This window comes from Acinonyx jubatus, chromosome B2, assembly GCF_027475565.1.
Source record: "Acinonyx jubatus isolate Ajub_Pintada_27869175 chromosome B2, VMU_Ajub_asm_v1.0, whole genome shotgun sequence".
NCBI lineage: Eukaryota > Metazoa > Chordata > Mammalia > Carnivora > Felidae > Acinonyx > Acinonyx jubatus.
In genome coordinates this window covers 132262793-132288323 of record NC_069385.1, presented here as the reverse complement: position 1 = coordinate 132288323, position 25531 = coordinate 132262793, and the positions used below count along the sequence as shown (strand labels likewise).

The 25531-nt window shown below is 41.8% G+C and overlaps 1 protein-coding gene across 1 annotated transcript; it reads right to left on the bottom strand.

Annotated features, from left to right (window-relative positions):
• Positions 1–1630: 1630 nt before the first annotated feature.
• On the bottom strand, positions 1631–24987 carry SMIM13 (small integral membrane protein 13). The gene is made up of 2 exons (XM_015068935.3): positions 24730–24987; positions 1631–1982 (listed from the first exon to the last, which is right to left on the bottom strand). The coding sequence occupies exons 1-2, from the start codon at positions 24803–24805 to the stop codon at positions 1795–1797; spliced, it is 264 nt and encodes an 87-aa protein (XP_014924421.1). The 5' UTR covers positions 24806–24987; the 3' UTR covers positions 1631–1794.
• Positions 24988–25531: the final 544 nt, after the last annotated feature.

Below are 25531 nucleotides of genomic sequence, written 5' to 3'. Positions count from 1 at the left end.
TGGATTAATACAAGACACCGGCTTTGCAGTTCATTCTTGTACAGAGCAGGTAACACTGAACGGGAAGGGTCTTTGAATTCCTAGCTCTCTTCCCTGGTGAACACCCAGTCCAAAGTCCAGTGAAGACAAACACGGGCACCCGGCAGATTATTTTCCAGTGAGGCGGGCATGGTCACCACTCTATTTTATCCTCGATACCCAGGACCTCTGAGGTCTTGTCACTGAATCGTTTGTGAAGAAGTACTTTCTCCACAACGCATGCCTTGAGCACGAAGTCCTCCCACACAAAAGGGAGAAACTAATCCTCTTCCTGAAGTAGAAGACAGTTCTTAGATGCCTAAATTACTACTCTAAAACCTTGAATAGGTTGCAAAAAAACACTGTATCTCCTAGAGGACCACTGTAACAGCCTAAGAGTCAGGACGAAGTTCCCCAATAAATAACCGCTATCCAACAAAGAAAAATAAATTTACAAACTATTTTTAACCTAAGATACCATCAACTGTAGGAGGCACCATGTGTACCACTAAGAAAAACCAGGCAATTAAACCGACACAATGCCTTCCTAGCACGTAGAATGTTGGTATTTAGTGAAACGTTGTTCTAGAGTTAAACGGGTTTTTATCACACCAATCTTGCACATACCTGAAGAAAGTGTATGGATTAACTGGTTAAGTTATAACTACAACTTCATATTCTGAGTCCAACTCTTCTGAATCACTTCTCCAACCACAGCCGCGGAGGTCTGCTCGCTTCCACAGAACAGCACCCTTGGTGTCACCCAGAGCACTGCGGAGGCAGCGTTTCTTGAAAGGGTGTTCCACCGCGGCCTTCTGTTTCACGTCAGCAGACAGCTTGGAGCAAAACGATGTTTGACGCCTTAAAGACAGTCCTGCTCGGCGCATGAATCGATCACACCAGCCTCTCGTTGCTTTGAATTTTGTTTCGTCTATTCCCAGGGTTTTGGCAATTTCTCCCGCCTTCGACCGCATTGCCTGGCGCGTGACAGGCAATCCTTTTGCACGCATCTCCCCAACAAAACATAGTACAGCTTCGTCCACTTGTGGGTATCTTCCTTTCTTAGGCCCCGTGAAGCATTTTGTTGTCGCTTTACAAGTAAATATGGAAGCACGGTCGTTCCTCCAGCGACGGATGTTGGCTTCGCTAATACCGAACGTGCGCCCGGCTGCCCTGTTTCCATGCTTTTCTGCGTACACGATAACTTTTCGTTTCAATGCTGAATCATAGTGCAATCTTTTTGAAGACATTTTTAAATGCCTCTTAAACCTGACGCGTTTGACACCAATAATACAGTGATGACGCTGTCTAGGACAAGCTATTAGTACGTGCACACATGCACGGGTTGGGTAACTCCATCATAACCATCTCCTGGCTGACGGTAATCATGAGCTGCATCCCAATTTCAGACAAGGTTAACATGTGGTAACAAAAACAAAAATACAACATACATTATAGAACTAATAAAATATGGTTTTTCAAGCCTGTAATGGTTACCAGATTCACACCAGTGCAAGAAAATAAGCCCAGGAGGCAAAGAGTAGTAAGTATGTAAGTGGAAAGCTAGTGAAGCAAAAGATTATTCTTTAAGATGGAATTTGCAATGGTCTGATTTGGTTTTAATTCCCTTTATTTTCATATGGCTTACATATAAATCTTTTTTTTTTTCCAACTGGACTTAAAATCCAAGTAAAAAAAAATGCAAAGCCAAGTCATTAAAGACAGAGGCTCCTCACTGCCTTTCATCATTCACTAGTACAAGACGAGGGCTGGGGGTCAGTGGCCTTCATCAGCAGGTGCCCTCCTTTGGCGAGCAGATCTGATCCTGTGTGAGGATGACGAAGTGTCTTCTTCTGTTTCAGAGCCTGATGGCTCATGATCTCCCTCCTGAGATCCTGTGTCTCCCACCAGTTCCCGCAGAAACTTGAATTTCGATAGAAAAAGATGCCATACAAAATACCAACCTAAAAAGAGACAGAAACATTAAGAAAAATTATTACAGGCAATTTTATCAATTGAGAACATTCTAGTTAATTGTATAGGCATGGGGGTATTTCACCAAACAGTATGTAAAATACCAATATATATGTGATTACAAATATATTTTTATATAACAAACATTTATTAAGCATTTACTATAGACAAGGAGTAAGAATAAACTCTTACATTATACAAGGGTGGTAAAAAGTTTCTGCCTTCGTGGAATTTAGAATCCAAGCTTGGTCCATCTACATTAAAATTATCATGAGATTATGATATCTACGTCCAAGTGTTTGTTTTATTAGAGTCAAATTTCTGAGAGCACTTTTCTGGGGAAAAAAGAATACACTCTGCGCTTCCTTGGACATTCACATCTCAGTGCTAATATTTACTAAAACCAAGTCTCCTTCAACTGCAAGGTGAAGGCCATGCCATGGCAGGGGCACCCGCACTTCAGTAGGAACTTTGGTCAGGGGTGCTGGGGGCTTCAGCAGTAGGTTAAGCGTCCGACTCTGGGTTCTGGCTCAGGTCACGATCTCACAGTTCATGAGTTCCAGCCCCGCATCGGGCTCTGCACAAACAGCGGGGAGTGTGCTTGGGATTCTCTCTCTCTGCCCCTCCCTGCTCATTCTCTTGCTCTCTCTCTCTCAAAATCAATAAATAAAACAAAAATGAACTTCCATCAGACTCAAGCTATTCATAAGTTTCTAGAAATAATAAACTTTCAAAGAAAATTAATACATTTTCTTTCATTACACGACAAAAGAATAAAGCCAGAGCACCACTATCGAGGCTCAAGGTTTTTAAAAACATGGCATTTTCATGTCAGAGTCATTAAAAAGTCTGAACAACTCTACTTACAAATAAAAAAAAAAAATCACTAACCAAGTTTTGTTTGTTTTACGAGAAGTTTGAAGTTCACTATGTTTTAGGTGCCCACGAATAAGGATCAATCAATAAATGAGTGCACAGGATAAAACCTGTGAACCCATGATAGTTGGTCTGAAATGTTAAGAGTATATGAAAACAAACAAAAGTAACCACTGTAACAAAGCTTTCCATGCGAGTGCCTTTCACTGTGCCTTCCACTTTATACACTCTAGCAGAAAAGCAATTGATCACAGCATATCCTGATGAGGAGCATTATATGAAAACAAAATCCAAGCACCTCTTCTACCCCCAGCCATTACACCAGACCAGGATGAATGGCCAGTGAAGGAAATTTCTAATTCTACTTGTTACTTTCTTGCAATCTCTGAAGGAAAAAAAGAAAGAAAGAAAGAAAGAAAGAAAGAGAGAGAGAGAGAGAGAGAGAGAGAGAGAAAGAAAGAAAGAAAGAAAGAAAGAAAGAAAGAAAGAAAGAAAGAAAGAAAGAAAGAAAGAAAGAAAAGATCAACCTAAGCTCCTTGGTATTAAAAGACTAATAACTTCAGGGATTTAACCCTATTTCCCAAGTATTTGCTTTCCTAAACTGCTGAATACTAACCAACCAAACCACACCACAAATATATTTTGGCCAACTGTGAGTTAAGCATTGAACTCTGTAAAACAGTATTTTAATAAAATTCCAAAGTAGCATGCTCTTGTCTTTACCTAAAATTCTTTGTAAACACAGGCACAGAGAATTAGCAGAAAAAACTCTGGAGTCAGGAGTCCCAGTTCTGACAGAAGACTCACAAAGCTGCTGTAAGAACTAAATGAGAAGGTACATACAGGGCTCAGGAGTCCAGCACTGAGTAAGCATTTTGTAAAATGCTTCGTGCACCTAAGCTGTGGTAGCACCTAAGTCCTGGGCAGTGGGATCTGAGGTGCCTTCTATTTTGTCAATTATCTTTTTTTTTTAATTGAGATATGTTTCACATAGCATAAAATTGCCTCTTCTAAAGTATACAATTCAGTGGTTTATAGTTTATTCACAAGGTTGTGCGACCATCACCGTGGCCAGTGTCCGCCCAGAACATTTTCGTCGACCCCAAAAGAAACCCCGTATCCACCAGCAGTCACTCCCCATGTCCTTCTCCCTCCAGCCCCTAGCAACCACTCGTCTCCTTTTTCCTGTCTCTACGGATTTGTCTATTCTGAACATTTCATATAAATGGAATCACAATATGTAGTCTTCTGTCTGGCTTCCTCCAGTCCGCGTATACTTTCAAGGTTCAACATCCACGTTGTTACAGGCATCATCATTCCATTCCTTTTTATTGTTGAATAGTATTCCAGTGCATGGACACATCACACTAGGTTTAACCATTCAACAGTGAACGGACATCTGGGTAGCTTCTACTTTGGGGCTGGTACAAAAAAGCGTTTCTGCTTTTGGGTGCAAGGACCATTTGTGTACAAGTTTTTGAAGAGACGTGTTTTCATTTTTCTTGGACACCCAACAGTCCTACTAGGAGTACAACTACTGGGTCATATGGTAACTTTGTGCTTAACCGTTTGTGAAATTGCTAAGCTGTCTTCCAAAAAGTGGCTGTGCCACCTTATATCCCCACCAGCAACGCATGAGGTGCCACTTTCTCTACATCCTCACCAAGACTTTTTATTGTCCACCTTTTCCATTACAGTCATCCTAGTGGGTGTAGCACTGTGGCTTTTACTTGCATTTCCCTCGTGACTAAGACGTTGAGCATCTTTTCGTGTTTACTGGCCATCTGCATATCTTCTTTGGAGAAATATCTACTCAATTCCTTTGCCTACTTTTTAAAACAGGTTGTTTGTCTTTTTAGCTTGTAAGAGTTCTTTATATATTCTTGATACTAGACCTTTATTAGATACGATTTCCAAACATTTCCTCCCACTCTGTGGGTTGTCTTTTCACTGTCTTGACAATGTCATTTGAAGTACAAATGTTTTCAATTATGATGAAGCCTAATTTATCATTTTTTTCTTTGATGAAATCCAACTTATTTATTTTTTCTTTGCTTGCTTCTATTTTTGGTGTCCTATCTAAGGAACCAATGGCTAACCCAAGGTCATAAAGATTTACACCTGTGTTCTTCTAAAAGTTTTAGTTTTAGGTCCGATCCATTTTATTAGTTAATTTTGGTATGGGAGATTCAAATTCATTCATTCTTCATATGGATACCAAGTTGTTCCAGAACCATTTGTTGAAAAGGCTGTTCTTTTCCCCATTAAATTGTTTGGCACCTTTGTTAAAAATCAAATGACCATAAGGAGGTGGGGTGGTAAAAAAAAAAAAGTCAAATGACCGCAGATTGACATACGATATCTTTATGCTATTACTACACCATCTTGATTACAGTAGCTTTGTATTAAGTTTTGAAATTGAGAGTGAAAGTCTACCATCTTTGTTCTTTTCAAGGTTGTTTCGGCTGTTCTGAGTTCTCTGCATTTCCATGTGAATTTAGAATTGCACTGTTGATTTCTGCAAAAAAGGCCGTGAGAATTTTAATAGGGGTTACAGTGAATCTGTAGACTGACATGGGGGCCCTACACAGTTTTTTAATACTTCCCTGTACTGAACGTAATTTTTCTACAACAGACACACGTGGGTTTTGATAAACAGGAAAATCAGGGGAAAAACAAGTCAGAAACTATAAGTAAATCATGAACACTCTATAGATGTGTAGGTTTAAACACGCCAATGCCATTAATTGGCCTAAATTATTAAAGCCAGTTGATTTCTTTTATTTTCAATATTTTTTAAACTGTTTTTTTAATTTAATTTATTGTCAAGTTGGCTAACATACAGTGTATACGGTGTTCTCTTGGTTTGGGGAGTAGACTGCCATGATTCATCGCTTACATACAACACCCAGTGCTCATCCCAACAAGTGCCCTCCTCAATGCCCATCACAGAGCCAGTTCATTTCAATAAATACTAAGGAAAACCCCTAACTCTTGGATTAGTTGTGACTATCAAAGATGACAGTCTTGACCTCATAAAACACAAAGATTCCAACAGTGGCTGCAAGGTGTAAAACGACCATAAAGAAACGTAAGGGAGGTTTAAGTTTTTTTATTAAAAAGAGACTACAGTGAAGGGCTGGCATGACTGGAGCTCCACCATGAAACACTACAGTGCCCTTGCGATGGTTAAGACAAAGCGAAGTCTCCTAGCACGGAAATCTACAAAATAAGGAATTGAAGACAGCCGTCACAGTCAGTTCGGGAAGCTACAAAAGCATTCAGCGAGATCACAAATTCAACTTTAAGAAAACAAAAAAATGTTTTCAATCTCTGCCAACAACCTATGTAAGGGATCCAATCTCGAGTCAAAATTCAGAATGTGGCTGCCAGCGAGACGCTTGAGTTCAGAGCATTAAGTTACGGCTCAGCACCCCCTCCTCACCTGCACCAGCTAAGCCATCCAACTTCACACCTCTGATGTTTATCCCCCAACCTGGAGAAAAGAAAACTCCCCACTCTGGTCTGGGTAGAAGATATGCAAGGGCTGGCAGTGGAGGGGGGAGCATGTGGGTAGTGACACTGCTTCCCACAAAAAATCGTGAGGTAGAGAATTCCAGATACGGAGTTCCTCTGCTGGCCGGCCACAAAGAACAAATACTCACCGTGCCTGTTTTCCAGGGGTACTATAATGACAGGGTAGGAATGCAAAGCTAAGAGAGAAATTGCAGTGTTGATAAGAACTGCAGTGGTATTCACTAAAGTGAGGGAAGTTCAACAAGCTGTCCTCCAAGTAAAATGAGTACGTTCTTACAGAGATAGAATTTGTTGAAGACAGATGTGGGGGAAGGGAGTTTCCATATCACAGTACTTACGAATAGTAACATCTCATGCTTCTACAAAGAGTATTAGTAGTCTGAACAAAGGATGACACCAAAAATTCCAGGCAATTTGATCAAAAACAAAAAAACAATCACACAGGCTGTAATTTGTTTTAGAAAAAGAACCATTATTAAAACCCCAGTGGGTATATACCAGGAAAAGCATGACTTAGCAAACAAAAAACTAAGAGAGGTACTATCACAGTGCCAGATAAAACTAATAAGATAGTCACTGACTGTGTTAATTAGACATGGAAATCATATTAGCTAACTTTTTTTTGTCCGACTTGGGGACAGGTACTATAAGGAAACGCTTTGCACATATTTAATGGCCAAACTGTCACTCAGTTTAACTAAACTGTTTCTTCACGTATTCCTGGTGGCTGATTAACGGGGCCCTGACCTATTCATCTATAGCACCTTACTTGTACTGATCTTACGACAAATACAAAGTAGAAAGGCATATACACATTCCTCTTTTCTTAGGTTAATAAAGCGGCTTTTCCTTCAAGTAACAGAAACCTTGGCTTATGTTAACCAAAAAGAGGGAATTTATTGTTAGCTTACAGGAGAGCCTCAGAATGCATGGGAAGAAGCACCCTTACTGGGGACAGAACAAGAAGACTCTTGTGAACTGAGGTAGTTCTCACAGCATTATCTGTTTCCCTCTATACACTTGCTTCACTTTCTTCTCGGCTTATCTTGCACATAGCTGCTTCTTCCCAGTTCTATGAAAGACTTCTCAGTTCATACACTCAAAAATAAATAAATAAATAAATAAGAAAATAAAACCCTGGAATCTCTATCCCAACTTGGGTCACATGTCAGCCCCAGGGCCAGTGTGCATTTCTTCTGTTGGGTATTGTGAATGTGGCTGTCGGGCCTACCACGTAGAATTTGTGTGATCTTAGCGACAGCAGGGGGGTGATGGGATAGCCTGGAGAAAGAAGCCAGTAAAGCTGTCTCTTCTACTTCCATTAGCAACAGAGTCCTGGAGGACAGTCTCCACTAATGAGTCACTCCAAAAGAAAACACCCCAGAGCTAGGCAGACAATTCTTCTGATGGATAAAGTCTAGCCAAAACCTTCAATAGTCTTGCCTTGATTCCTTCAAAACCTTCAATCTCCTCACCCTGATTCCTTCAAAACTGCAACACAGTGCAACCTTTAATGAACGTCCACACTGCAAGAAGTCCTCAACCTCTTGAAATGAGAAACTACTTACCTAAGGAGGGGTGAGTGAGATCAGAGAAGGCTGGGAGTCACATTCTCCCTTTTACAGAAAAGAACACATGTAAATGCAAGGCAAGTTCAAAAGCATTCATTATACAATGGAATGACCCTCGTTAACGATAGGTGACTACCACATTACAGCCATTCACAACAAAATCACTCAAACTGGCCACTCATCACACTCTGCTAGGAAGCTTTGAGAAATTACAGCTTCCCAAAGACTCATCCCAGATAAATCATACTCCAAGGACTGCGTTTACTCATTTTTTTTAAAGCTCCCTAAATGATTCTGATGCACATGCAGGTTTGGAAAAAAGAAATGAAGAAGACACACGAGTGCTGTTGCAGCTCAAATATGGAGATGAGCCAAGGAAAAGGAAAAAAAAGATGAGCAGTGGATCAGCAGTGGGGAGGAGGCAAGAAACCAGCTGACCAGGCCATCTAACAGAGAAGATCCCACTTGAGAAAAGGCCACAAGAGCCACATTAGCCATTAATAGGACAAAGTAAGTGTATGAGGGGGAGCTGGTAAGGGGGGCGATGCTGCAGAAGGATGATGGATGTGTAATGAAGGATGTAACAGATGGTCAGAAGTTGGACATAAAGAACAATCATACCTTTGCTCCAAGTAGAATTCGGTTACGACCCGGTTAACAGAATGACTTAATGAAACACTTACGAATCTGAAGTTCATTCTGTTGTATACTATGAACGTAAGAGAAAACAAATGGGAAGTTGCGTAACATAAAATGAAGCATCACACTCTATCTACGTGTTACTGACGTAAGACAGTATCGAATAGGAGAGGGGAGTGTGTGCCGGGAGGTGGAAAGGCATCACAGACACAAAGGACAGAATCAACAGTTCAGATTTATGACTGTGACTTTCCATATTAATAGACCAGCTCAATTTGGACTCTGGGCCCTAGTGACTAACTTCTACCAGATACGTGTATGTATCTTTGTGGAGGAGTGGGATAAAAGGAAGAATAATCACTACGAAGGCTATCTTTTACTGAAAAGGACTTACCCTTGTACCCTGCACACCTACAGCCGACAGGAACTCTCAGGAACTCTCCCGGGAGTACAGCTCATATAATCCCTCCCACTGAGACCTGATATGCAGGTACCACAAACTCCCTACCTAACCTTACTCTATGGGATGTGTGTCTTGTGCCTTGTCCTGGGATTTAGTAAGAGAGAAATGGGAAGGAGGAAGGGAGAAAAGAAGTGGCGGAGGAGAATTGTCCACAATTAGATGTGCACATGTTAAAACGAGTGGGGCAGTTTTTCACAGTTTCAAAGGCAAGTCTGCACCTCGCTGGTCTCACACTGGTAAGCACTGTATGTCAGAAACACTGGCTGGCAACACAGGGTGTATATTCTGGGACAAGCAAATGAGCACTCTCTTGCGTGTGCCAACAATTAAGCGTTATTAGCTCAAAGGATGAATTTCATGAAACACATCGTACGTTGTTTTCCTGTGCAAGATAAACGTGCTGGCAGCAGAAGGGTGGTGATAGCAGATGAACCTGAGTGATGAACCAACACCATCAACACACCACAAACCCAAGGGACGGTTGTAATTATAGAGTTCTCCCTTTACAAAGTGCTTTTCTATTCAACGTCTCCTCTAATCCTCCCAATGACACTCTGAATTAATGAGACTAGGAATCATTATCCCTATTATCTAGATAAGAAAATAAGAGAAAGTGACTCAACCACTGAAGAAAGCCAGCTAGGCAAAAGAGAGCAATGAATTTTAAAAGTGTATCAAATATCACAGATTTTTGTGGTGAAAGTATGGCTGAAGGACAGAATCACCAGTTCAGATTTAAACACAAAACCTCAATTAGAGAATGAGAATTTGATATCACCACCCAAGATCTTTTCAGGTCAAAAGCCCAGCTACAGTATAATCACAAATTCTTGTCTTGGTGGAATCAGTCCAATGGAGTTACATAATCTCACCTTCGTGATGGTATCGAAGTGGTTAACTCCCTGGCTCAATACCAGTCTCCATTTGTACAAAGCTTTTTTCCACTTTCAACCTTATGACTGATTTTTAGTTTAATCTGAAGGTAGCTAAGGCTCACTTCTAAGATAATATATTCAAGACCATGGACACAGGCTAAGTAAAAATAGAGCCATGCTCTTCCACCTCTTACCACAATACTCCCTCTACCGCCCGCCCCTTTGGTAATGACCCACTGGGCAACACTAAGTTACAAGCCCCTGTAATACCTGGGCTTGTATTTCCAGGAAATAGCCCCTGGAAATACCACTACTGAATCAACACAAGCTTGAACCACCAATACCTCCACATTCAAAACTCTTTTACTCAATAAACACAACATTTTTAAAGTTGCCTTTTAAAACCTCTCCTCTTTCCTATTTTCTTCGTTGGTGACCACAATATTCTCACAGATCCAAATATTACCTCTATTACAAATGATAACCAAATTTTCCCTCCATGCCTTCCACCTTTCTTGAACCCGAGGGAGGAATGGTTGGCTTGAACAACAGCTCCTTCTGATTTTCTTCTTTCCATAATGGGTATTATATCCTCTCCCCATCTCTCTGGTGAGCAGTAGTTCCTTTTCAGCACATTGTCCCTCCTCTACTTTACCTCAGTGCTATATAATATTCTACCTCAATAAACCCTCTTCCATCTGTTTCCTTCTCTACATTCCCAATGCCATTTTCTATCCCAGATCAAAACCTTATTATCTGCCAACTGGATTATCAGCATAATCTCCTATAGCTCATATGCATGTTGGAGCCGCACTGCTTGGCCATGAATCCTAACTCAACAACTTACTTGCAACTTGGGCCAGTTCACCTCTACGTGCCTCAGTTTCCTCTTCTGTGAAGTGGAGATAACAGTACCTACTCTCAGAGAGTGACACTGATAATAAAAAGAATATATATAATAGGCTAAAAAGATGCCTGGCACATAACAAACGTATATGAATTGTTACTACCATTGTTACTATTGCCTAGGCTCCAGTCTCTTCCTCCCTAGGGCAAACTCTATAGATGCAGGGCTATTATTAAGGGTTTTAAGCATCATTGATACATAACTTTTAAACCTTCCTACTGCACTGTCTCTTCAGTGTGGTGCTATCTTGGGTGATGGCTTTAACACTGGGTGCTCACTTCCGTCCTCATTGCATTAATAACTGACTGTCTCTCATTCCCCCCAAGACACAAGTTTCTTAAGACAAGGAAATGGTATGGTTTATCAGTGTCTTTCACTCTATTCCCTATGTCTTGAGCACGTCTGGCAAAGAGTAGATACACAAATCAAATCAACCAGCCTCCATCCTCTCAGCACCCAACACACAGACAAAACCACCCATGAGTTTAAGGGTTTAATGACTTTCACCAATTAACCCATTTCACGGCTCTGGAGATGCCTACTACATAATGTAGTCACAAGTGGACAGAACTGCTTGAAGATACTGACCAACCTTATCAAACAAGTTGACCTAACACGTACAGAACATTCTATTCCATAACTGTAGAATAATCATTCTTTTCAAGTGTATATAGAACATTCACCGAAATACACCATTAATCAGTCTCAATAAATTTAAGAGTAAACGCTCTTAAAAAAATTTTTGTGTAACATTTATTTATTTTTGAGAGACAGAGACAGACAGAGTGCAAGCAGGGAGTAGAGACAGAGGGAGATACAGAATCTGAAGCAGGCTCCAGGCTCTGAGCTGTCAGCACAGAGTCCGACGTGGGGCTTGAACCCACGAACCGCAAGACCATGACCTGAGCAGAAGTCAGACCCTGAACCGGCTGAGCCACCCAGGCACCCAAGAGGAAACTCTCTTAAATTTTATTATACAAAATGTATTTTCTGACCATAACAAAAATTAAAGTAGAAATGGATGACTAAATGATATATGGAAAAAAATCAAATATTCAAAATTTAAGCAACATACTCCTAAATATTATCCATTCAAACCAGAATTCACAGGCGAAACTAAAATTAGTTTGAACTGAATAATTTTTTTTAATCAAAAGCAATACCCAAAAAGAAATTTATTTCATGATTTAAAAAAAAAAAAAAAAAAGGAAGGCCTAAAATCAATCATCTAAGCTTCCACCATGAGAAACTAGGAAAAGGAGTACACATTAAACTCAAAGTAAGTAGAAGAGAGGCGCCTGGGTAGCTCAGTTTTGAGCACCCACCTCGATTTCAGCTCAGGTCAAGATCTCATTGTTTGTGGGATCAAGCCCCACGTAGAGCTCTGCACTGACAGAGCAGAGCCCGGTTGGGATTCTCTCTCTGCTCCTCCCCCACTCATGCCACACACACTCTCTCACTCTCTCTCAAAGTTAATATATAAAAAACTTTTTTAAGAAAGGCTGATTGACTTTTTAAAAAAGATAAGTAGAAGAAAATAAAGATATCGGCATAAAGCAATGAAATAGAATATGGACAACTAATAGCGGGGAGAAAAAATGAAACCAAAGTTGATTCACTGCAAAGATCAATAACATTTATAAACTTCTAGCCAAACTAATCATGTGAAAAAAGAGAGAAAGGACACAAATAACCAATATCAGGAATGAGAGAGAAGACATCATCACAGATGCTACAGATATTAAAAGAATGAGAGAATACTCATTCTATGAATGTCCACTTTGTGGACATAAAGGCTCACTTGAGAAGAAACAGACAATGAGAGTAGCCCAATGTCTATTTAAAAAATTGAATTTGTAGTTAAAACCTTCCCCAAAAGAAAAGTTCTGGCCCAGATTAATTCTACGGAACATTTAAGAAAGTATGAACTGTGGCAGACACAGCTTAGTAACCCTCAAAGAAGTCAAGCCACCATGTAACTCTTGTGTGACCTGTCCCCATGAGTGTGGCCACAATGTGTGTCCTACTTCCAATGGAATACAGCAAAGGTGAGGGATAGTTACTCCTTTTATGAGGTTTTAAGACACATGTAAAAGGATTCTGCAGGTACAATTAAGGTCCCCATCAACTGATTCTGAGTTACGGAAAAGGGAAATTATCTTAGGAGGACCCAACTGAATTAAGTGTTAAGTCTTTAAAAGAGACACTGAGCCTTTCCTTGGTATCAGAGAGATTCGCCCACTGGCTTAAAGAAGCAAGCCACCACAAGTCCTACAGTCACAAGGAACTGAACTCTGCCAACAGCCGTAAGAGGCAAGCTAACACCCTGACTGCATTTGTGAGATGGACAGAAGACCCAGCTAAGCCATCCCCACACTCCTGACCTGCAGACACTGTGAACAAATAATTATGTTTTTGTGAGCCGTTAAGTTTGTGGTAATGTGTTATGCAGCAAGAGAGAACTAATACCCTAATTCTAAGTAAATTCTTCCTTCCAAGAAATAAAAGAGAAACACTTCCCCACTCACTTTTGATGAGGTCTCCCAGGACCCTCAGGACAAAATCAGATAAAAGCATTTAAGAAAGCTACAAATATTCCTCATGAAACAAATTCTGCAATATACAAAAAAGATACACATGAAAAGGATAACCATCAACATATAAAAAGAGTCTATCTGAAGAACGTTGGGTTGCTTTAACATTCAAAACTCAGTGTAAGACACCATGTAAACACTTAAAGACTTAAACACTTAAAGACTTAAGACTTAAACACTTAAACACTAAAGAACGTGATCATCTCAACACAGAAAAAGCATCTGAAAAAAAAATCCACCATCCATTTCTGATTTCTAAAACATTTCATCAGGTTAGGAAAAGAAGGAAAGTTTTCTTCTTCGACCTGATAAAGAATATCTACAAACAGGGCGCCTGGGTGGCTCAGTTGGTTAAGTGGCTGACTTCATCTCAGGTCACGATCTCACGGTCTGGGAAGTTTGAGCCCCGTGTCAGGCTCCGTGCTGACAGCTCGGAGCCTGGCGCCTGCTTCGGATTCTGTGTCTCCCTCTCTCTGCCCCTTCCCCACTCACACCCTGTCTCTGTCTCTCAAAACTGAATAAATGTTAAAAAAAAATGTTAGGAATATCTACAAACAACCTACAGCTAACATTACACTGTACAGTGAAAGACGACATGTTTATCTCTGAAAGATTAGGGAGAAAGATCTGCTCTCAGCTCTTTCAATGCTATACTAGAGAGGTACGATGAAGCAAAAACTAAAAAAGACACAGATACTGGAAAAAATAGGTAAAATAATCTTCATGTGCACTTAATACGAATCTCTGGGTAGAAAATCCTATGGAATTTACAAAAACTAAATGAATTTAGCAGTATTGCAGAATACACTGTCAATAAATAAATGAAAATCATTTATATTTCTACATATCAGCAGCAAATATTAAATGAGTACCACACACAATAGTACCAAAAATATGAAACCTTCACAGTTAAATTTGACAAAAGTAATGCAAGAATTGTATTATATATTGAAATACGTAAAATGTTGCAAAGAGAAATTAAAGTCGAAGAAGGAGAAGGAGGAGGGGGGAGAAGGAGGAGGGGAGGGAGGAGGTGGAGGGGGGAGGAGGACGGGGGGAGGAGGGGGGAGGAGGAGGGAGAGATACAATATGGTCATGGATCTCAACCTTAAGATGTCAAATCTCTCTACCTTCACCTACAGATTCAATAGGTCTATTCTGGCAAGCTGATTCTGAAGCTTAAGGAAATGCAAAAGATCTAAAATAGCAAACATTTTGAAAAGAGTAACACTGCATAACCTACACAATTGGTATAAGGATACATATATGTCACTGAAACAGAATAGTCCAGAAATAAACTCATATATAGGGTCAACTGATTGTCAACAACTGCCTTTTCAATAAATGACGCTAAAACATCATTTTCAACAAATGATGCTAAAACACCCTTATGTAAAAAAGAGCTCTGATCCTTAACTCAAAAACCATACACAAAAAAATCACCCCAAAGATCACAGTCCTACAGGTAAAACCTAAACTATAAAACTCATAGGAAAAAGTATTTGTGACCCCGGGGTAAGCAATGACTTCTTAGGATTCAAAAAGCATGAAATATAAAAGAAACTGATCAATGGAACTTAAAATACAAAACATTTGCTCTTCTAATGATACTTAAAAATGAAAAGGCGGGGTGCCTGGGTGGCTAAGTCGGTTGAGCATCCCACTTCGGCTCAGGTCATGATCTCGCGCTCCGTGAGTTCGAGCCCCACGTCCGGCTCTGTGCTGACAGCTCAGAACCTGGAGCCTGCTTCAGATTCTGTGTCTCCCTCTCTCTCTGGCCCTCCCCCCGTTCATGCTCTGTCTCTCTCTGTCTCAAAAATAAATAAATGTTAAAAAAAAAAAATTAAAAGGCAAGACACATCAAAATATTTATAAAACATGTATCTGATAAAAGACTGTCCCCCCAAATTGTTACAACTTGATAATAAAAAGACAATGCAACTTCTTAAATGGGCATAAAATGTAAACAGACACTTGACAAGATAGCTGTTGGCAATGGAAAATGTTTGGCAGTTTCTCACAGAGAAATGAAAACATATACCCCACCAAAACTTGTAAATGAATGTTAATAATAATAGCAATACTTGTATCAACCAAAACTGGAAATCCTAACATCCATCAATCAGCAAAAGGATAAACAAATCGTGGTATACCCATACAATGGAATATTATCCACCAATTGAAAACCTGAATCACTGATATATACAAAACCACAGATGGATTCAAAAGCATTGTGCTAAGGGAAAAGAAGTCAAACACAAAAGACATGCTGTATGATTCCATTTACATTAAATTCTAGAAAAGGCAAAATTATGGTTATGGAAAGCAGTGCAAGTGTTCCCAGGGGCTTGAGGAACTGACTACAAAAGGACATGAGGGAACCTTCTGGAGTGATCAAAAAGTTCTGTATCTTGGTTGCGGTGGTGGTGACACTACTGTATACATGTTGTTGTTGTAAACTCAACAAATTTTGTCCTTCCTTTTCTGTGACCAACAGACATGTTTTACCTTATTCTCTCACTATCTTTGAAATGTGTATTATCATCCATCTCAATCTAAGGACAGTTTATGTGTCTAAGACCAGACTTAACCTTTGAAAATCTATTTTCCACACATCAGTTAATTCAAACTTCTTCACGAATACGATCCTCCGTATTCCCAGATTCTATTACTTGCACTCGGCTAAAAGTAGAGGTTGTGTGCACTGCTCAAGTCACAGCTAGTAAGTAAGTGGCAGTGTTGGTTGCCTTTAAAGCTGAATCAGCCAGAGTCCAACTCTGCTCACTAGCTCCCTGACGAGGGAGAACAGCACAGCAGGAACCCAGGACTGGGCACTAGACAGGCCTGCAGATTTGTCCGTCTGGGGTCTGCTGAGCCAGGTTCAACCACGAAGCACAAGGAAGCCAACCCCTAGGGAAGGGAGAATGTGCCCACGGAGACAGACAGCTGCTTCTCTCTGCTCCTGCAGGCCCCCACTGAGGCTCTCCTGTGACCTAACGGCTTCAAATCTCAAACGCTCTTCAGACACGGGCAGACAGAGCAGACGAAGTGGCATCACTGTTGTTAGGCCGTGCCACAGTCAGGCCACGACCACTCCCAGCCCCTACACCGTGGCCTCCTGATTTCAAACTCTCATCAACCCTAAATACTGACCTACCTGCTTTCCTTGCTTCTAGCCTCCCCGGTCCACACACTGTAGCTAGAACAGCCTATAAAATTCTGAGTTCCTGCTAAAAAACTCTCAGCTCCCCAGTGTCTATCAGAAAGCATAAATTCTGCAGGCGATGCATATAAAATGCCACAATCTGGGTGCTTCCTGCCTCCATCTACAACCTCATCTTAGCCAGTGCTTCAACTTCATTCGTTTACTCATTTATTCGAATATTCGTGAAACACCTGCCATGTTCCAAATACCATCTTTACTGAAACATATTGGCCCAATAAGGAAATCTAGGCAAAAATAAAGTATTGTGAGGGAAAGGGGCAGGTGTGTGAAAGGCGGGTATCTTACAGAGAGAGGTTAGGGAGGCCTCGCAGACAAACTAGAAGGACAGTGACAAAGTTGCCATTTACTGAGATGGAGAAGGCTCCCAGATCAAGAATGCGCTTTTAGATATGCTTGTTATACTCGTTGTTCGAGAGTTTTTATGACCCCATTTCCAGGCCCCCTCCCTCCTCGAGGTGGGGAGGTCAGGGGGTGGAGCTGAAACATGCCACCCTCTAATCCCATTTGTTCTTCTTAATGACCAGCCCCTCAAACCACCTAGAGGCCCCACCCCGAGCCACCTCCCTGCAATGGTCCAAAGATGCTATGAATAAGGAAAGATGCTCCTATCCCCCAAAAATTCTAAGGGTTTGGGGAACTTTTTGCCAGAGACCAAGGACAAAGACCAAATATATTATTATCCCACGGAGTTGAACTCCTTAGTTGATGACTACTCTTCAAGCCATAGGACAAAGAAAACATTTGTTTCTCTTTGAAAATCAGGTAACAACAGGGAATAAGTACACACACCCAACTTGATGAATTTCATGTAAAATACAGTGTGCCTACCTTAGACCTTTTCTTAGATTCTTACAAATTTGTCGCTGAAAGTAACAACTAATTTGTCGCTGAAAGTAACAACTAATTTGTCGCTGAAAGTAACAACTAATTTGTATCCTCTTCCAGAATTTGTGGTTTAGTGGTAGAACCAGGTTTTCGGTAGTTATCTTTGTATCTCAGAACCATGCTTATAAGAGAGGTTCAAATATCTGAGGGAAGAAAGGGCATATGACATCTGACCATAAATGGGAATAAATGAGAAAGGTAAAAACAATGCCTAACGTTTTGTGCATAAACTGAAAATAAGGAGTTGTTTTGGGTAAAGATTCTGGGCTCTATTAAATAACAAGAAAAAGGAGCAGAGTCATGTATGTGAACTTGGAGCTCAGAAGCCTAGATCTTACTCAAGTTACATTGCAGGATTTTTTTGTAACTTCAATACCTGGGATTCACTGTCTTGCCACTTTGAAGAATAAAGAGGTGGACACAAAATGAACAGCAGGGAAAAGTTTATTAGGGTGCAAGAAAGTAAGAATAGTATGAAAGCTCTCTAAGAGAAGGAGCATTTGAAAGTGAATGCCTGTGATGATAGCAGGGGACTTTGTTTTACAGGGTTTTGTTCAGGCCTCTCTACTTCCCCGAGTTTCTTCTCAGGTGCCACCTTTATTGCCTGGGTAACTCTAAAAGCCTACTCACTCCTTTTTGATTGGCTATTTTCTATTGTATGAGGGGCGGTCTGTGGCCATCCTGTTCCCTGTGGGTCATAAGGTTTTAAGGTCTACTACTTATTTTTAGTTAGGTCTTTTGTCAAATTCCTGGTAGGGGGAGTATGTGGTCTGTTACATTCTTCAGAGGAACCTTATGCCCGAAGGAGTTTGCTGTGGTCAGACCCTCCCATAACTGTTCCAAAATTTGTGTTTTTCCCCAGCCAGAGACCTCACGTCCTACCTGACCTTTCCCTCTCTGCCTATTTTATCCTATCTTTCCCTAATATGGTTACCTTCTTTGAGTGTCTTCCCCGTTGGGAGTAAAAGGCCCTCAAGAGCATGGATTATGCTTCATTAATTTGTGGATACCCATAAGCACTGCCACAGCACCTGAACATGAATGAGTTCCTTCAGTGCATCTTGAGCAATAGGAGGGCTGTCCATCTTGAGACCACCTTGGTTTGTACTACGCTGAAGACTTGTTGCTAACAGTTTTAATAATTTATACTGGGGAATCTTTCTTTGTTCTTTCTTCAAATATAGGAGGGTCTACTACAGGCCAAGCACTACTCTCAAATCCAAGGACAGAGCCGTGAACCAGCCAAACAAGGTCCCTGTCTTCATGGAGCTTACACCCTAACTGGGGAAAACAAACTCATAAAACAGCTCACCTCAGAAAGGGCTAAGAGCTCAGAAAACCAAGGATCACCGAGATAAAAAGTAACTGGGTGAGTTACCCTAAGCGGACGGGGCAGGTCTCTTCTGAGACAGCAGCGGATGTGAAACGTGGATGCAGAACCAGCCACATGAAGAGACAGAGGAAGATTGAGGGCAAAGGCCCTGGGGAGAGTACAAGGCTGGCCTGTTGGTGGAAAGGTGAGAGCGGCGGGGAGGAGAACAGAGGTGAGTGGAGAAGCAGGAGGGGCCACATCAGGCAGATCCTTGTAGCCACAGTAAGGGATCTGGATTGTATTCCAAGGGAAACGGGAAGCCACAGGAGGATAGGTTTTAAGCAAGGAGTGACATTTTCTAAAGGGTGGTAAAATGATCTGGCAGAGCAAAGGAAACAAAAGTCTGGACGGCTGGAAAGACGAATATCAAATGGAGCCAAAATTTACTCAAGAACTATGGAAAAGATCAGGACTTGGGATGGGAAGACGGGAGGGTTGAGGAGGAAAGAAAAAAGGACCGGCGGAAAGTCTATTTGCAAAGCTGACACGCAGGCAGCCAAGTGTAAAGCACCCAACAGAAAATGAGAGGATGCTCCTCGGAAAACACGAAATACCCATGGAGAAGAGACCTCCAGCCACCAACAATTGGGGACTCTCCTAGAGAAGAAGAACTTGCTGCCAGAACTGACACTAAGACTTGATTACCAACTTTTACTTCCTCACCCTTAAACATGAATACAGAACAGAGCAGTAGACATTTGTAAAAATCTCCAATCGCAGAAAGAATCCAAAGCAAACAAACCAAAAGAAAAGATATGGAAGAAACAAAGACAATGCAGGGAGAAGAAAAACACTTCATTAAAAACTACAGTTGACCCTTGAGCAATACAGGCTTGAGCTGTGCGGGTCCATTTACACACAGAATTTTTTCAATAAATACAGTACTATAAATGTATTTTCCTTATGATTTTCTTAATGACATTTTCTTTTCTGCTTTACTGAAAGAATACAGTTGTAATACATACCCAAAATATGTGTTAATTGACTCTTTATGTTCTCAATAAGGCTTCTGGTCGACAGGGAACTATTAGTTAAGTTTTTGAGGAGTCAAGAGTTACCTGTGGATTTTCAACTGTGTGGGGGTTCGTGTTCAAGAGTCAACTGTATTACTAACATGCTTATAAAGAGAAAATATAAAAGCATAAAGCAAAAAGAGGTTCTGGAGAAGCAATCAGAGAACAAGTTCAGAAATTAAAAACTGGGTAACTGAAATAAAAACATAAGAGATAGAAGATAAAACCCAAAACATATCCCAGAAGGGAAAGGAGAAATGATAAAAAATAGGATATAAACAGGTAACACTACAGAACCAGCCCATGAGGTCCAACATCCAACTAACAGAAGTGTTTTTAACTGAAAGGACCCAGAAAAATGGAAGGAAGAGAATATACCAAGGTATATAATTATGACATTTCAGAATAACAATGATAGAAAAAACTACCAGAAAGTATCTAGAGACAGAAACCAAGTTACTTATAAGGACAAAGACACAGAGGGCATCCGATTTCTTAAATCAGACCTAAGAAGCTAGAAATCAATAAAGTAATCATTTTTAAAATGTGGATGAAAATTATCTACCACCTGACAATTATTCAAATTATCAATCACGTATAAAGGTGGAAAGTTTTCCTAGACATTTTGACATCAATGAAAGACATTTTGACATCAATGAAAGATATGTTCAGGCAGGCATTATTAGCTCAAAAAGGTTATTTTCCATGCATTTTTTTTCTCAGAAAGCGACCAGAAAATGTGCTCCTGCAAAACAAGATTATAAATTGAGAATGATGATGACATGAGATCCAGAAAACAAAGGTGCCAGCAGAGAAAGTCAAGGGGAGGCGAGATGGAAGGAGAGCTCTGGGGTTGGATGGCAGAGAGAGACCAAGGGGCAAAAACAGTGTGCACCCAGGAAAAAAGTAAGACTAGGAGGTAAACTGAAAAGGCAACTGTTAACTTCAGGAAAAATGAAGAACCATACAAGAAAGGAAGTGAAGTCATATTACATCATTTGACCAGCAGGGACTATTTACACAGTTAAAATATAAATCTTGACTCTCAAATGAGCCAAAGGCTGTCGTTACCAATGGCATGCAAGGAAAGAAGTGGGGACTCTACCATGGTTAATAAATAATGCCTACGTTGCAAAATCAAGAACTAGCTATGAATAAATTATTTACGAATATGAAAGTAAATAAGCAAAACAGTGAAACAGAGGACTGAAGGGAACTACTTTATGCCTTTAGTGCTATTTTTGAAACTGCTTCTTTTGTTAAAAACACTTGAGAAGGGGTGCCTGGGTGGCTCAATCAGTTAAGCAGCTGACTCTCGATTTCGGCTCAGGTCATGATCTCATGGTTTGTGGATTCCAGCCCCACATCAGGCTCTGTGCTGACAGCGCAGAGCCTGCTTTGGATCCTTTCTCCTTCTCTCCCTGGCATGCTCTTCCTCCCTCTCTCTCAAAAGTAAACTTAAAAAAAAGGGGGGGGATTCTGTTTTAGATGTATTAAGTTTGAGATTCTTTTTAGACATCCAAGTGTGCTATTAAGAAAAGACATTTGGGCGGGGGGAGGACGCCTGGGTGGCTCAGTTGGTTACACGTAGTCTGACTTGGGCTCAGGTCATGACTGACTTTGGATCCTGTCTCCCTCTCTCTCTCTCTCTCTGCCCCTACCCAGCTCACGCTTGTTCTCTCTCTTTCAAAAATAAAAAGAAAGAAAGAAAGAAAGAAAGAAAGAAAGAAAGAAAGAAAGAAAGAAAGAAAGAAAGGAGAGAGAAAAGAAAAAGAAAAAGAAAAGAAAAAATACTTGAGGTGCCTGAGTGGCTCTGTTGGTTGAGCATCTGATTCTTGATTTCATCTCAGGTCATGACGGGTCATGGGATGGGGCCCCGCATCAGGCTCAGCGCTAAGCATAGAGCCTGCTTGCGATTCTCAGTCTCTCTCTCTCTTTCCTTTTCCCCAGCTCACTCTCTCTCTCTCTAAAATTAAAAAAAAAAAAATTTTTTTAAGAAAAACTATTTGATGCATGAGCCTTGGGTGCAGGAAAAAAAGTGAGAGCTGGAGATAATCAATTTTCGTCATTAGCTACAGTTAATATTTAAATCTCCAGGACTAGATAAGGTTATCATAGGAAAGACCAGAAGGAAAAAGGAATAGAAATACATACTTGTATTATAATACAGAAATATAATAGAAAATAGCATGCATTATTTCACAGAGTAAGGGCAAATACTAGTCCATAAAATTTTTATTTCAGAGACAAAGATTATAGTGAGATAGATAAATGTACATAAACAGATTGGTATATGTAATTTGTATACTTATAAATGTACTGGGAATAATGTAAAATGTATTTCCTATCAGAGACTGTGATCCAAAATATTTAAGAAATTCTAGGGGATGAGAAGCCAGGAAAAAGGTAAACAATTAGGCGCTGTGGTCGGAAGAATACTATGAAAGTATAGTGCACAAAAGCCAAGAGAAATACTTCGTAGAAGAAATGCTCACCTATATGGAATGAGTATGAGAGGTTAAATACAATTAAGACTAAGTGACCAGTGACCATGGGCTTGGTAATATGGAGACCATTTGTTGCTGACCTTGACAAGGGCCACTTCAGTGAACAGTGGTAGTGGAAAACACTTTAGCGTGGATGAGAGGCAAAAAAGTACATACAACCAATACAGACAAGAGAAAGAAAACCTCCCCAGGAACCTGGAATTTGAACATCAGAATTCACTATGTGAAAGAGCCAGTCAGAGTTTTAAAATAAAGTAGGCTACCAGTTTCTTGGGACAGTCACAGGTTTCTAATCTCCAATGTTGACTGTATTTGGAGATGGGGCCTCTAGAGACTTAATTAAGGTTAAAAGAATTCATAAGGGTGAGGCCCTAATCCAATACGACTGGCTTTCTTACTAGAAAAGATTAGGGCACAGACACACACAGAGAAAAGACCACGCGAGAACACAGGGAAAAGACAGCCGTCTACAAGCCAAGGACAGAGGCCTCAGAAGAAATCAACCCTGCTGACACCTTGATCTCAGACTTCTAGCCTCTAGAACTGTAAGAACATAAATTTCTGTTGTTTAGTGTATGTGGTATTTTGCTACGGCATCCCTGCAAACTAATACAAGGCCTGAGATTCCCGAGCCTCAAGTCTGGTCAGATCCTTCCCCCCAACCTCTCATCCCTCCCCAAGCCCCCCAGGTCCATCCTAGTCAAACCATGAAGCTAGAGCATCATTAGCTCTCTCAACAACAACAACAAAAAAGTGCTTGAATTACTTCTTCATAAAGCTATTACTAGTTCTGGACCATTCCAATCAAAATAAGATGTTCTTTTTTACTTACCACACCTCACCTCTCATTCCACAATATTTTCTGAAACCAAAGGCAAGATATTTTCAGACAAATGAGTAAAATCAAAGTTAAATAGCTCTCCGGAGCTGAGAGAGCAAGTATGATGTAGTAACAATTGGGAATTTTGATGCCCCCAGTTGGGCAAACATTCTACCCAAGGTTTTGTACAGTCTATGGGTCACATCCCCACTTCCAGGCAGCTCACATCTTCAGATTGGAAAAGAAAGCATATGCTTACATGCTTTCCTCCTTCCCCACATGCAAACAAACCACACAGATCTGCTTTTCTTTACTTCCAGAATCTCACATATCTACAATTAGCCCCAAATCCTGACGTCGCAAGCAGGAAACCGAGAAAGGCTTTTCAATTGTTTTATCATCAGAAAAGAAAGGCTGTTAACTCCGGTTCCTTCCTAAAGCAAGAAAATTAAAAATATACACACACATATATAAAAACAAATACGTATATAGGCATTTGCATAAGTGCACACATATCTTCTCTGAACACAGTTGATACTGAGCATTTAGTACATCATGTAATGAATGTATTTATTTTTATTTCTGCTTAGTTATTGCATCAACCTGAACCCATTCTTCAATATATTGGAATTATGAAAAATTAAGCTCACTGACATCTGGTTCTCAATTCCCAAATTTTCACAACTGCTCAGCCACTTTGCTCAGAGACCTGTGGTTATCAGTTACTGTACATACAGAAGTCAAGAAGATCTAAAATGACGCTAATATTACCCTGAGAAGAAAGTTTTATGTCGTCTCAACCCAAGAAAGTCAAAAAATCACAGCAAACAAAACAGCACCATTATTACAAAACTGAGAGTTAGGTTACCTGACCCTGGAAGTTTAATATAGCCGGGTTTTTTTTAAGTTCTGCCTAGCCTAGACATTTCTGTCGGGAATCTAGTTTGAGCCTGAACTCGAAGTAAACAATTTCACGGAGGGTTTCATACCCAACTCTGTCCCCACCCCCTGATTCAATGAAGGAACGGAAAGTTCTCATTATCATCAGGGCCCGAACCTCTAAAAAAAAAGGACAAGGAATAACCAATCACTTCACCTTCGAATGCAGGCCAAGGTTAAAATCTGGGCAGACAGTGGTAAGAACGGCAATCAGGAGCAGACGCTGCCCTCTGAGAAGCAAGCAGTATCTGGTTTAACCCCGAGTCAGGATGCCCAGCCCTGGAACCTGTTCTTTCCCTCTCCAGGATGCCAGAGGGCCTGTCCTGGGTCAGGGGCGCATCTCCCCCGAGCGACGTGGGCAGCGGATGATTTTAAGACACTTGTCCATCCACGACATTTAAAGCCAAAAAAAGAGAGACAGAGACAGGGACAGAGAAAACAAGCGAGCACCCCGAGTCGCGCAGGCGTGTGTACCGCCATGTGGAACTGCCCCGCGGCGGATGCCCCACTCACCGCACACCATCAGCAGCAGGACGATCAGCAGCGTGACCACGAACACCAGCAGGGTCAGCCCGACGTTGTGCCACATCTTGGGGAGGAGGGCGGTCGGAGGCTGGCTGCGGGGCGGCGGGCGCGGGCGGGCCGGCGGCGCGTGCTGGGCTTCAGCGGCGGGCGCCGGGGGCGACGGAGCGCCGGGGCGGCATGGGCGGCGGACGCCCCTCGGCAGCGCCCCCAGGGGGCGGGGCGGGGCGGCGCGGGGGCGGGCACAGCGGCCGGCCCGCCCGGCGGACCCTCCTTCGCTCCCCGGCCCGCGGAGCGCGCGGAGAGGCGCCTCTAGCCTCTCATCGCTCGGGGGAGCCGAGGACGCGGCGCCCGGAGACTCCGGCGACCGCCGGATGTGCTTCCATGGCGGACGCCGCGCGCCCAGGGACAGGAGAGAGGGTGAGCACGGAGACGCGCGGCGGACACACGACCCTCGTCGTCACCCGCCCGGGGAGTGGTACGAGAGGAGTGGGGGGAGGGGGGTCCCTCAGCCGGCGCGGACGGCGGCTAACGTCTCCCGAAGGCGGCCGCTGCAGCCTCTCGACCCCAGTCCCCTCCCCCAGCAGCAGCCCAGCAGCGAGCACGCCCACCGTTCGTCTCCTCCGCGGCGCGGGGCCGGCTGGGAGATGGAGTGCAGAGCCCGGTGGAGGCTAAAGGAGGCCGCCCCGCGGACACTACAACTCCCAGAATGCACCGCCCGTTTGGCAGCTTTGCTTCACCCTCCCTGCCGCCCCCTCTGCCTTCGGTTTTTCTCGAGCCGCCGCCTCCGTCC

Coding starts and splice junctions, on each gene's coding strand:
- SMIM13 (XM_015068935.3), bottom strand. CDS start 24,805: ATGTGGCACAACGTCGGGCTGACCCTGCTGGTGTTCGTGGTCACGCTG. Junction 1,983..24,729: donor CCTGCTGCTGATGGTGTGCG/GTGAGTGGGGCA, acceptor GTCTCTTTTTAG/GTTGGTATTTTGTATGGCAT.